This window comes from Garra rufa, unplaced genomic scaffold (genome assembly GCF_049309525.1).
Source record: "Garra rufa unplaced genomic scaffold, GarRuf1.0 hap1_unplaced_476, whole genome shotgun sequence".
Taxonomy (NCBI): Eukaryota; Metazoa; Chordata; class Actinopteri; order Cypriniformes; family Cyprinidae; genus Garra; species Garra rufa.
In genome coordinates, this window is record NW_027394743.1 from 1 (window position 1) to 13,991 (window position 13,991).

At 36.1% G+C, this 13,991-nt stretch overlaps 2 protein-coding genes across 2 annotated transcripts; both read left to right on the forward strand.

The window, feature by feature from the left end:
• Positions 1-217: 217 nt before the first annotated feature.
• LOC141317208 (polyunsaturated fatty acid 5-lipoxygenase-like) lies at positions 218-7,920 on the forward strand. Its single transcript, XM_073832983.1, has 10 exons — positions 218-346; positions 1,058-1,230; positions 1,314-1,460; positions 3,067-3,270; positions 3,388-3,474; positions 4,672-4,850; positions 4,937-5,058; positions 6,387-6,487; positions 6,572-6,742; positions 6,830-7,920. Exons 1-10 carry the CDS (start codon positions 268-270, stop codon positions 7,007-7,009), a joined length of 1,443 nt encoding a protein of 480 aa, XP_073689084.1. The 5' UTR covers positions 218-267; the 3' UTR covers positions 7,010-7,920.
• Positions 7,921-9,581: 1,661 nt separating this feature from the next.
• Positions 9,582-13,857, forward strand: LOC141317207 (WASH complex subunit 2-like; the record flags this gene model as incomplete). The annotated part of the gene is made up of 8 exons (XM_073832982.1): positions 9,582-9,721; positions 11,179-11,318; positions 11,421-11,585; positions 11,888-11,956; positions 12,084-12,257; positions 13,400-13,493; positions 13,577-13,638; positions 13,804-13,857. Coding segments are annotated over exons 2-8 (747 nt in total), but the record flags the coding sequence as incomplete, so codon positions are not given.
• Positions 13,858-13,991: the final 134 nt, after the last annotated feature.

Here is a 13,991-nt window from a genome sequence, read left to right on the forward strand (position 1 = left end):
AGTATGCTCAAGTGCACTTCTTTTTCACAAGGGTGAACTGTCCAAAATCCTATATCAAATTGGAAAATGGCTCACAATTGTTCATGACATATACATTTACAATTGACTACTATAACTATTTTCCAAAATAAGATTAGTAAATATCTCTCTCTTTCATTTGTTATTTTGATATATTATCCAATATAAGAGATAATAGGCCATATGTGTGATTATTTAAATCACTGTTTTTCATTCCTTAGGATCGAAAATCTCTACGTAAACCAGTTCATGCACATGTTCCAGTCCTCATGGGGAGATTTTGCAGACTTTGAGCGTATATTCGTGAGAATTAAAAATACAATATCAGGTTTGTACAGCCAGCATATTTAATCTTTACAATATCACATTACGCACAGTTAGTTTATCTGTCTCACAAACACTCTCATCTATTATAATACAAAAAAACCTGCATGGAATATGTAGCATTGCATTCATATGTCCGTAAAATGTACCCAGTATTCTTAGATTATTGTTAGGTTTTCCACCACACTCGTTATAACTAAACAACAGCAACAATAGGTCTACTGTTCTGAGTTACTTACATTTTTTAAAGCACACAACTGCTTTAAACTTTGTTGTATGAATAAGTACGAATCAGTCTTAGATCAGCGCTGAGAATGCAGGAGCTGTGTTGAGTTGAGTGTGCAGGCTTGTGAATTTGTAGATAGCACAGGTACATCTGCAAGATGTCTGTGAAAGATTACTTGATCTGGAAAGCATCTGCTGTGTACAAACATCTGGTAGACGTCTGTAAGATGTCAGTTTTTACATACAGTTTAAATCATAAACATCTAATAGATGTCTATTTGACATCTGATAGGAAATCAGATGTCTTCCAGATGTAAATGGGGACATGAAATAGTAGTAGTAGTTTAAAATATTGGTTAAAGTAATTGGGTAAAATTAAGTATTTGACAATAAAGACAACATAGTATGATGATTATAATAATAAGGTGATTATAAAAATGTACCTCACAAATGTAAAAAAAACATTTGACTGCTTTTGTCTTTTGCACAGAGTATGTTATGGAGCATTGGAAGGAAGACTTCATGTTCGGATACCAGTTCTTGAATGGCTGTAATCCTGTGGTCATCAGGAAATGCACAGAAATTCCTGACAAGTTTCCAGTCACACAGAAGATTCTTGAGGACTGTCTGGAGAGGGGTCTCACGCTGGAAGAAGAGCTCAAGGTATGCAACACAAAAGCCATGGGCATACTCTATTGGCAACATTCTGCATGGTTTTAGTACAAAAGTGGCATTGTATCTTTCAGGAAGGAAACATCTTTATTGCTGACTATGAGTTATTAGATGGTGTTACTCCCAATGCCACGGACCCATGCACCCTTCAGTACTTGGCTGCACCCATCTGTCTGCTATATAAGAACAGTCAGAACAAAATAATGCCAATCGCCATCCAGGTAACTGAACTACACACAAAACAAGCACATGTGCTGGAAACATCACTATTAGATACTGCACAATGCGTGATAAGATCATTATTGCTTCTCCATTTCTTATCTCACACTACAAAATAGTGTGAATTAAAAAGCAAAAATGTATTAGTTTAGTAGATGCTTAATCAACTAAGAATACAAGCAATTAAACATACAGGTGCATCTCAATAAATTGGAATGTCATGGAAAAGTTCATTTATTTTAGTAATTTAACTCAAATTGTGACACTCGTGTATTACATTTTTTGTAATGCAAACAGACTGAGGTAGTTTAAGTTTTTGGTTCTTTTAATTGTGATGATTTGGCTCACATTTAACAAAAAACTACCAATTCACATCTCAACAAATTACTTAATAAGACCAATAAAAAACATTTTAGTGAATTGTTGGCCTTCTGAACAAGTATGTTCATTTACTGTATATGTACTCAATACTTGGCCTTTTACTTCAATTACTGCCTCAAATGGGTGTGGCATGGAGGTGATCAGTCTGTGGCACTGCTGAGGTGGTATGGAAGTCCAGGTTTCTTTGACAGTGGCCTTCAGATCATCTGCAGTTTTTGGTCTCTTGTTTCTCTTTTTTTTTTTCTTGACAATACCTTATAGATTCTCTATGGAGTTCAGGTCTGGTGAGTTTGCTGGCCAGTCAAGCACACCAACACCACAGTCATTTTACCAACTTTTGGTGCGTTTGGCAGTGTGGGCAGGTGCCAAATCCTGCTGGAAAATGAAATCAGCATCTTTAAAAAGCTAGTCAGAAGAAGAAAGCATGAAGTGCTCTAAAATTTCTTGGTAAACAGGTGCAGTGACTTTGGTTTTCAAAAACCACAGTGGACCAACACCAGCAGATGACATTGCACCCCAAATCATCACAGACTGTCGAAACTTAACACTGGACTTCAAGCAACTTGGGCTATGAATCGATTTTGCTTGACAAGCCTCTCAAGGCTGCGGTTCTCTTGGTTTGTTGTGCATCTTTTTCTTCCACACTTTTTCCTTCCACTCAACTTTCTGTTAACATGCTTGGATACAGAACTCTGTGAACAGCCAGCTTCTTTGGCAATGAATGTTTGTGGCTTACCCTCCTTGTGTCAATGATTGTCTTCTGGACAACTGTCAGATCAGCAGTCTTCCCCATGATTGTGCAGCCTAGTGAACCAAACTGAGAGACCATTATGAAGGCCCAGGAAACCTTTGCAGGTGTTTTCAGTTGATTAGCTGATTGGCATGTCACCCTATTCGAATTTGTTGAGATTGGTGGGTGAATTGGTAGGTTTTTGTTAGATGTGAGCCAAATCATCACAATTAAAAGAACCAAAGTACTTCAGTCTGTGTGCATTGAATTTGTTTAATACACAAGTTTCACAATTTGAGTTGAATTACTTAAATAAATGAACTTTTCCATGACATTATAATTTATTGAGATGCACCTGTGAAGAAAGTGAATGGGATATGAGAAATAGGGAAGCCTCTTATGCAAACCGATACTACCTTTGAGAACATTTGCCTATATGACCGTCAATAAAATAGGCCAAATGGGTTTTGAAAATAACCCCTATATTATTGACACAGCTGAGTCAGAAACCAGGAGAAGACAACCCCATCTTCGTTCCAAGTGATGACGAGCATGACTGGTTGCTTGCCAAGATCTGGGTAAGATCTTCAGATTTCCACATACACCAGACAGTCACACATCTTCTCAGAACACATCTGATATCTGAGGTCTTTGGCATAGCCATGTTCAGACAGCTGCCTGCGGTTCATCCTGTTTTTAAGGTAATTTCTTTATTTTCTGTATAGAAATGATTTTGTGATGCTCATGTACAGTAAATAACGTCCATGTCCTATGTATGGTTGATTATACATACTAAAAGGCATCCTCTGCTATTTCAGTTACTGTTACCTCACATTCGTTTCACCATTGCCATTAACACGAAGGCTCGTGAGCAGCTCATCTGTGAGTGTGGACTCTTTGACAAGGTCAGCTTTTCTCTTCCTCAAATAGTTTACTTCCTCCAAAAGCACCTATTGTAGTTGTTAGTGTTCTTCTTCTTTTTGTATCTTCCGCTCTAGAAGTCTAAAGCAGCCCACAGAACCGTATGCTAAAAAGTTGTGAAATTTGACTCACAAATAGAGGACGGTCAACATCACTCTAACTCAGTCCCTCTCATGCTACCAACTGTCCAAATTTCACATGTTAATACAAATAACTTTTAAACCGTAAGGCTAGAAATTTTTTTTTTTTTTTTACAAAATGTTCCGCCATGAACATTTTTCAAATTAGCTACTCCAAGACCATTTCTCCGATTTTCATGAAAATTTAACCAGGTCATCTTAAGACCCCTCCGAATTCAAAATCATTAGTTAAACCAGTGTTTTTCAACCTTTTTTGAGCCAAGGTACATTTTTAATTGAAAAAAAAAATCACAAGGCACACCAACAATCAAAAGTCTGTAGCATATATTACCAATATACAGCCATTCTTATCGAAGTGTGTTGAACAGGAATCAAATAAACACTAAGAAAAAAGTATTTTATCTTTCATATTTCTTCTTCTTTCAAATAAAATGTGCAATTAACAATATACAGTCATTCTTATCAAAGTGTCTTGAAAAGGAATCAACTAAGCACAATGAAAACAGTCTTCTTTGATCTTTCATATTTCTACCTACTCAGTGTGAAACCTGGGCCTGTTTGGATGAACACCGAGCTTATAACTTATTAGGTTTCAAAAAATGTTTTAGACCAATTAGGTGAAATTGAATAATTTCCCACGGCACACCTGACGATCTCTCACGGCACACTAGTGTACCACGGCACAGTGGTTGAAAAACACTGAGTTAAACCATTCTCAAACTAATTCTACTGAAAGAGCTTACAAATGGCAGAGAAATGCTAGATGCCCGGATGTAAACAGGCCAACGCTTGTCCAGATGCCACAGCCACTGAAGGAGTTTCTCAGTGCTTTCGGATTTTAGTTAATATTCAGGGGCATTTAGACTCCTTGTGGGGAAAAATCAATGGTACAGCATTTGGTTTAAATGTCCATCGCCACCTGTAAGCTCTTTCAGTAGCTGTGGTTGTCCTATAAGTATTTTATTTTCCGAGTTGTATTGAGGTACAAGTACTACAGCAGTGTTTATTGTGGGTGTTTGTATCTCCATGTTTGTCTTACAGGCTAATGGAACAGGTGGAGGTGGTCATGTAGAACTGATCCAGAGGTCCATGAAAACCTTTACATACAAATCCTTGTGTTTCCCAGATGCCATAAAAGCACGAGGCATGGACAGCCGAGAGGAACTGCCTTACTACTTCTATAGAGATGATGGCTGCAGTGTCTGGGAGGCGGTGAAAAGGTATGTTACAAAATGAAACATGGACATTCAATTTGTCTTTATCATTAAACCTGTCTTTATCTAAATTTATTTGTCAATCTTCCTAGTTTTGTGACAGATGTAGTGGACATCTACTATGACAAAGATGAGACAGTCCAGAAAGATGAAGAGATCCAGGCATTTGTGAAAGATGTTTGCAGCTTTGGAATGCAGGATTGTGACTACTGTGGTAAATATACGGCTGAACCTGAATGTTATATTTAGCAAATCCTCAGCAACTGATTCATTTTAGGGCTACTAAATTCAGGCCTGAGTGTGTTCTCGTGAATGTACAGTCAAGCCCGAAATTATTCATACCCCTGGCAAATTCTGAATTAAATTTACTTTTATTCAACCAGCAAGTTTTTTTTTTTTTGACCGGAAATGACACAGGCTTCTCACAAAAGATAATAAGACGATGTACAAGAGGCATCATTGTGGAAAAAAATATTTATTTACATTTGAACAAAAAGTGGCATGTCCAAAATTATTCATACCCTTTGCAAACTGTCACAGTCTATGGGAAAATCCAAAGTTCTATACCATTCCAAATAGTCCAAGCTGTTCTTAAGCATCCTAATTACCCTGATTCACTGGGAACAGCTGTTTTAATCAACTCAACAGGTGAAAAACAGAAGCTCTCTGCTGCTGGTTTGTGGACAGTCATGGCTAAGACAAAGGAGCTCACTGAGGACCTGCGGCTCTGCATTGTGGCTGCTCACAAGTCAGGAAAGAGCTATAAGACCATATCTAAATGTTCTGAAGTTCCAGTGGCTACAGTGCAAAGTATTATTAAAAAATACAAGACGTTCCACACTGTGAAAAATCTCAGAGGACGTGGTCGGAAGCCAAAAGTGACACCTGTGCTGGCCAGGAGGATAGTGAGAGAGGTGAAAAAGAATCCAAGGATCACCACCAAGGCCATCCTGATGAATCTGGGCTCTGCTGGTGGCAACATCTCAAGGCAGACAGTCCAACGGACACTGCACACCGCTGGGTTCCACAGACGCAGACCAAGGAGGACACCACTTCTCCAGATAAGGCACACAAAAGCCCGCTTGGCCTTTGCAAATGCTCATCTGGACAAAGAAGACGACTTCTGGTCTTCTGATTTATGGTCAGATGAAACAAAAATTTAATTGTTTGGCCACAAGGATGTAGCCTTCATTTGGCGTAAAAAAGGAGAAGCCTTCAACCCTAAGAACACCATCCCCACTGTCAAACATGGTGGTGGGAAACTAATGTTTTGGGGGTGTTTTTCAATAATTTTGGATATGCCACTTTTTGTTCAAATGTAAATAAAAGATGAGTAATATTTTTTCCACAATGATGCCTCTTGTACATCGTCTTATTATTTTTTGGGAGAAGCCTGTGTCATTTCCAATCAAAAAAAACTTGCTGGTTGAATAAAAGTAACTTTAAGTCAGAATTTGCCAGGGTATGAATAATTTCAGGCTTTACTGTAAATATGAACTCTGATTGAACTGTACAGTAATGACACATTTTCATTGTCTGCAGAGTTTCCGAAGAGTTTACAAACCAAAGAGCAGCTGGTGGAGTATCTAACTATTGTCATCTTCACTGCTTCTGCACAACATGCTGGAGTAAACTTTGGACAGGTAACAACACTATAATGTTTCATAAAAGTAAAATGATCAGTAAAAACCCTAGGTTAATATCACTGTTCTGATTGTTTGCTCCAGTATGACTGGTGTTCATGGATCCCAAATTCCCCTCCAACCATGCGGAAGCCTCCTCCTACAAAGAAGGGCGAGGTTGATTTGAAGTACATAGTGGAGAGTCTGCCTGATCGAGGACGCTCCTGCTGGCATCTGGGAGCCGTGTGGGCCCTCAGTCAGTTTCAAGAAAATGAGGTCTGAAATAAGTGTATATCTACATGAATATAAACTCAGGTGTGCTATGTGAGCAATGACAGAGACTGAAAAGTATGATTTTTGCAGTTGTTCCTAGGCATGTATCCAGATGAACACTTCATTGAGAAACCTGTGAAGGAGGCCATGGTGAACTTCCGCAAGAATCTTGCAGAAGTGACGAAAGAAATCAAGAGCCGAAATGAGGGAAAGAAGCTGCCTTACTACTATCTGTCTCCAGATAGAATCCCAAACAGCGTGGCTGTCTAATTCACCAGTCGCACGGGACCAAAAGTACTATGCTAGTAGTAGGAAGTGTTTTATCAGAGTGTTTTATGTGGTAAAAATTTGAAAAAGATATATATATGTAAGGTTGCTTTAAGAACTTTTCACTGAAAGGTTTGTTAGGAAACCCAAAATGTGACCCTGGACCACAAAACCAGTCTTAAGTAGCATGGGTATATTTGTAGCAGTAGCCAAAAATACATTGTATGGGTCAAAATTATTGCTTTTTCCTTTATGCCAGAAATCATTAGGATGTTAAGTAAAGATTACGTTCCATGAAGATATTTTGTAAATTTCCTACCGTAAATATATCAAAACTTCATTTTTGATTAGTAATGTTCATTGCATAGCCGATTTTCTCAATATTTAGATTTTTTGCACCCTCAGAATCGAGATTTTCAAATAGTTGTATCTTGGACAAATATTGTCCTATTATAACAAAACATACAAAACAAACAGAACCTTATTTATTCAGCTTTTAGGTTATGTATACATCTTAATTTTACCCTTATGACTGGTTTTGTGGTCCAGGGTCACAAATGGTTCTTCTGTGGCATCCCTGTGAAACCACCCCTCTGGAATTTTTATGTTTAACAGTGCATATGTAATGTAAGAGAAGTTTTTATAATACTGTATAAATTACATTTTTTGACTAATAATAATTAGAAAATATGCTATAACAAAGTTGTAACCAGAAATTAGATTTGCATACTTAAAACAGATTAATTGTCACAATTACATTTTTTTAAGATTGATTATTTACTTTTAAAGTCATGAATGTCTACTAATTAATACTAATTATTATTGGATATATCATGAACAGTAAATTGAGAAACGTAAGCTTTGCAAGAACTGTAAAAATAGTTTTCTGTGAATAAATGCAGCTTTTTACAACACAGTCGTCTTATGTTGCCACTAGCTATGGATTAGAAACAAACTATATCAGATCACTAGGATTCAAGGCGGTCTATTTTTGACCTTTTGCAGTTTTAGCATTTACAGTTGAAGTCAAAAGTTTATGTACACCTTGCAGAATCTGCTAAATGTTAATTATTTTACCAAAATAAGAGGGATCATACAAAATGCATGTTATTTTTTTATTTAGTACTGACCTGAATAATATATTTAACATAAAAGACACTTGATTCTTCTTTTGAATGGAATGAGGATGTGTACATTTTTCTTATTTTGCCTAAATATCTTTTTTTTCCATTTAGCACTGCCCTTCAGAAGCTACAGAGGATACTAGTATGTTCCCTAGAAGACAAAATAAGTTAAATATACCCTGATCTTTAAATTTAAAACGTTTTTACCCGCCTTAATGCATATTTTTTTCCTTCTGAAGCATCAGTGAGCATTTAAACTTCCTGTAATAGTTGCATCCCTCAGTTGTCCTGGACCTCAAAATCATAGTCATTGTTGGAAAGGGTTCAAATACACAAAATGCTGAAAAAACAAAGAATCTGTGGGACATGAAGGAGTTTTCTAAAGATTCTGCAAGGTGTATGTAAACTTTTGACTTAAGCTGTATTATAAACAGCAGGCTGTTGCAGAAATTACTATATATTAAATATATAGAAGAAAGCACCTTGCTTATACATATAAAAAAAATCAAATACACAAGCATTAGATCTCAATTCTCATGAGGTTCAGGCTCAGCACCCACAAGGCTCTGAAAGTGGTTAAAATCAAAAAGAGGAAGATCTACGCAGCAAAAAAATGCTTTTCTTACTAAGATTTTTTTGTCTTGTTTCCAGCCAAAATATCTAAAAATCCTTAAATCAAGAAGGATATTCTAGACGAGTCTTATTTTCAGAAGAAAAAAAAACCCAAGTCAAAATTAAGTGTTTTTGCTTGAAAAAAGCAAAATAATCTGCCAATGGGGTAAGAAAAATAATCTTGTTTTCTGTTTGAAATAAGATTTTTTTTTCTTACCCCATTGGCAGATTGTTTTGCTTGTTCTAAGAAAAAAAACACTTAATTTTGACTTGTTTTTTCTGAAAATAAGACATTAATTTTTACTCATCTAGAATTTTTAGATATTTTGGCTGGAAACAAGACAAAAAATCTAAGTAAGAAAAGCATTTTTTGCAGTGTATGAGCTCTGATGGGAACAAGTAGTTTACAACATCTGCTCATTCTTGCAAAAATGAGATATTGGATGGATGTTCACCACTAAATCCATAACATAACTAGTTAACCAACTAACAATGATTTATCTAGAGCTATTTGCAGCAGGGTTTGGGTTCAAAATAAAGATTTTAGCCTTTTAAATTGATTTACAATTAACACATCCACACTGCATCTTTTATGATTCCTGTTTTCAAGAGTTTACACTCATTCATTCATGATAATCCGTTAAAAATGCTCGTTTTTTCTTCCTTAATCATAAACGTTAGAAGTTTCTGCCAGGAAGTGCTGTTTTTAGATCAGATTAAAACCGCTCCGTCTATGAACAGCGTCATTGTTCACAACCACGAGAAGCTGTTTTGAGATCAGAGAGGGGCTGTGTGTCGTGCCTCAGTCAGGTGACTAGAATCAGCTGATTCTCTGCAGACGGAACATGGCCGACCTCTCAAAATACTGAGCTGATGATGGGACGAATGACAGCGTCTTAAGATGTCTTTGACTTCTCTCACTGCTGGATTCGTGAGATTTTGAGGTGAAGGAAAACACTACAGATGATATTTTATCAAAGTACGTATATAAGGTAAACCAATACTCCGAATGACATTAGCAGAGATTGAGACTGTGTAAGTTGCTAGCACAGTAGCTAGCCTTGCATGACAGCAGGTTGAGCAATCACATACAAATGCGTAAAACAGAAAAATAGCGGATCAAAAGTGCATTCAGATGTATGTGCTTGTGTTTGTATTAGGTTAGCATTTGAGGAAGGACGAGGTTATCGTCTCTGCATATGCTGATGTTTCACTGGTACATAGTTACAACGTTTTAACATCGAAAAGTTTCCTTTCGTTTTCCCATCAAGTGATAATACGTAGTTTTGTTTACACTTCATATTATATATAGCAGCAGCACCTGTTAGATAAAAATACATAATTGTCTGGATTTAGATGAATGAGCATTCGTTTTTGATCAGCCTCTTGTGAAAAGAAGGATACATTAGCATATTTTAAATTTTTTCAGATACTTGCATATTACATACAATGTAGTTCAAATGTAGTACATTTTTTATGTATACTAAAATGTAATGAGTTTGGATGCAGTTTGAACACTTACGTGTGACTTAAATACATCTTTATATGTAATTTCATCATTTATAGTTGTCTTTTATTGCTGATTGTACTCAACTGACAAGCATTTATGGTAATATATAATAGGCATGAATGTCATTTCTATTTTAAACTTGTATGTTATGAATTCAATATATTTGTAATTACACATTTGTAATGATTTTTGTAAAATACTAAAACGCTTTAACTGTATAATCAAATAACAGAATAAAATTTACATTAGAAATAAGTACTTTACCTGTATGTTAATAAACACATTAAAATAAGTGTATCTTCTGTAGCTTCTGAAGGGCGATGAATGATAAATGAAAAAATATCATATTTTGGCAAAATAAGAAAAATGTTCACATCTTCATTCTGTTCAAAAGTTTACACCCTGGCTCTTAAAGCATTGTATGTCCTTATAATGCATCAGTGAGCGTTTAAACCTTCTGTAATAGTTGCATACGAGTCCCTCAGTTGTCCTCAGTGTGAAAAGATGGATCTCAAAATCATTGTTGGAAAGGGTTCAAATACCCAAAAATTCTGAAAAATCAAAGAATCTGTGGGACCTAGAGGATTTTCTGAAGAACAGCGGGCAGTTTAACTGTTCAGAACTAACAAGGGACTCATGAACAACTATCACTAAACAAAAAAACACAATTATTTAGGTAACAACAAAGTATTAAGAATCCAGTGTATATAAACTTTTGAACAGGGATATTTTAATAAATTCAACTATTATTTTCTCTTTTATGTGAAATATCTTATTCAGGTCAATAGACTACTAAATAAAAAATGACATGCATTTTGTATGGTCCCTCTTATTTTGGTCAAATAATTAACATTTTGCAGATTCTGCAAGGTGTATGTAAACTTTTGACTTCAACGTATTTAGATAACACTCGTGATCTTCAACAGATTAAACCAACATGTCTAATTTCATGGAGAATGGCACCAGTAACCATAATGGGGAGGCAGAGCAAGTGTGGGAGAGACCCTGGACGCTGGAAGAAATGCAGAAATCTGGCACAAACTGGTCACTGGCAGCAGATTCAGGGGTATGGAGTGGAAAGCATTCATATTTCATATTCATATTTTATGCGCTTGCTGCTGTATTTATACAGATGGTTTAGAATAAATGTTTATTGGTGTCTTTGCAGTTATTTCTTTTCCTGCAAGACTTCTCTCAAAGGATGTTATCCAAAACACATGAGATTGAGAAACAGTTGGACGGTCTTATCCGGGACACTAAAGCCACAGATAGCCGCCTACACACAGTGTTTAACGACTTCCTCATGCTGTCCAACACACAGTTCATTGAAAACGTATGTTTTTTTTCTCTCCACGATTTTAGCTAAATGAGAATTTACTTTATATCTATCACACTTGACTTGTCCTAAGAAAGTACGGGGCAGAGTTTGTCAGCTTTTGATATTTATACATTTCCTGTTCAAAGTTCCTCCTATGAGATTCAGAGTGGCCCAACTGTACTCTTTATTGAGCGTTTTTCTCACTTCATATTGAGAAGATTGTGAGATTTGATACATTTCAAGAAAAAAGAAAAGAGTGCAAACACAAACAAACACTACTTATTGTGATATCTGATGTAGGTTTTTTTATTCATTAGAGGGTTTATGATGAAGAGGTGGAAGACCCTGCACCAAAGCCAGAAACCATGGAGAAACAGCCGGAACAGGTGGTGATTAGAAATGTTTCTTTGGTTATTTCTTCTGTTGGCTTATTTCTTTGATTTCATATAGTTCATTATTATGAAATTTTGGCTGATAATGGTTTTAAGCATTCCAATCATGTTGTATGTGAAGGAGAAGACAAGGGAACAGAAGGAAGCAGAACTTATTCCCAAAGTCCAAGAGGCTGTCAACTATGGTCTGAAGGTCCTGGAATCTGCTTTCGAACAGCTTGACATTAAAGCAGGAAACTCAGACTCTGAGGATGAGGAGACTCTGGAAAAAGTAGAGCCCATTTTGGAAGCAAAGGTAAAAGTTTCCCTAGAGCCCTTGAACACTTATTTGATTATCATATTATAAATATGAGCAATATCACATGAGTAGCAGTGCGATATGGCTGTATATTCGGCCGTAGGAACAAGGCTACATGTAATCACAGCATGCAGCTACGAGGGTGATATTGCATTTATATAAAAAGTTAAATGGCTCAAGTGTGTCTACATAAGAAAAAAGAACAGAGTGTCTTTAAAAACCCTCCTTTGTGCAGAACTACTTTCTTTCGCCATGGATTCAAATTTCAAGTTGACAGTTTAACAGCTGAGCACAAGCCTCTGTTACTAATTCGAAAGAATCACTTTAGAACTAGTAATGAAGGAACGCTGAGTTACTTCATTAAAAGCTTATTACTGTATTGAAAGCTCACTGTATAATGTAGAGTATTATGAGAGAGATAACTGAGCAAGTGTGATAACCTGCATTGTGTGATTATCTGCAAACAACAACAGCCATCATAAATGTTTCTATGCAATTCAGTCAGAAGTACAAAGGCAGCGCTCTGATATACAGCATTAAATTGACATAAAATATAACATGATGAGATTTAGCCCTCAGGCAAAACTGTTTGCTCTGGAACAAATAACAGATTAATGAGACTAAAGACTGCCAGATAGATTTACCAAAAACAAATTATATCTCATGTTTAACCACTATAGAGACATCTGGCCGAGGTGAGGCTGCTTTAGACGGGGTTCATGAGCGATGAACAGCTGCTGGTGCCCTGGGGCTCACATCTCCGAAAACATTGAAGCAAATTTTCAAATAGACGTTATCTTTATTAACAAACCGCATATTTGAAGTCTAAATAAGTAGATTCTCATCTAAAAAAAACTCATAAAACTTCATTCTGTGACACAAGAACAGTATTATTTGTAAAATTATACTAGGTTTAGGTGTCTGCCATAACCTTCTCTGTGAGAAATACCACAAGTGGAGTGATACAAACAGTGAAACAGTTGGGGTTCTGATATCACTAGAATATCGCACTCCTCTCAGATTTAAGGGCCAGAAGGAACTGAAAGAATCCCAAAAACTCTCAATGAAAGAGGAACCTGAGCCCTGCTTATGGGCATATCTTCACTACTTTTTGTGCCTAAATGTATTTTTATTTGTAGGACCTGTATGTGGACAGGCCTTTGCCGTACTTGATTGGTTCCCAAGCATTTATGGATCAGGATGATGTTGGCCTGGGAGATCTATCCAGTGATGGTGAGATTTCCGATTCATAATCTTTGATTTTCTTCCTCTTGTTTTAGGTTGCTTATAACTCGTGTGTGTGTTGTGTTTTGTAGAAATGTCTATTGGGAGTGACAGAGACAGCGTCATTGAGAGTGATGTTGAAGACGATGATGAGGTAAAAGATGATTATATGCAAATTTACATGGATTCCGTTATTAACATTTTAAGAACTATACGAATAAAATAAAAAATAATAATTTTAAAAACATTCTCATCTAAAAAAAAAAAAACATTTAAAAAATATATTTATGTATGATTTATTTGGATTATGTTCCAAAAGCAGTCGGATGAATACTCTGACCAGGATGAGGAAGTCCATGGCAACTTTAAGAAAGTAAGACTTTAAAAAATCTGTAAAATATTACAATATTAAAATATTTTAAAGAATTCTCTTATGTTCATCAAGGCTGCATTTGCTTGATCAAAAAAAAGAAAAAAGAAAGAAAGAAAAAAGTAATATTGTGAGAT

Excerpts from the sequence above, each read along its gene's own strand:
- LOC141317208 (XM_073832983.1), top strand. The coding sequence starts at position 268 with ATGCACATGTTCCAGTCCTCATGGGGAGATTTTGCAGACTTTGAGCGT. Across the intron at positions 347-1,057 it reads AATTAAAAATACAATATCAG|AGTATGTTATGGAGCATTGG; the intron begins GTTTGTACAGCC and ends TCTTTTGCACAG. Across the intron at positions 1,461-3,066 it reads TAATGCCAATCGCCATCCAG|CTGAGTCAGAAACCAGGAGA; the intron begins GTAACTGAACTA and ends TTATTGACACAG.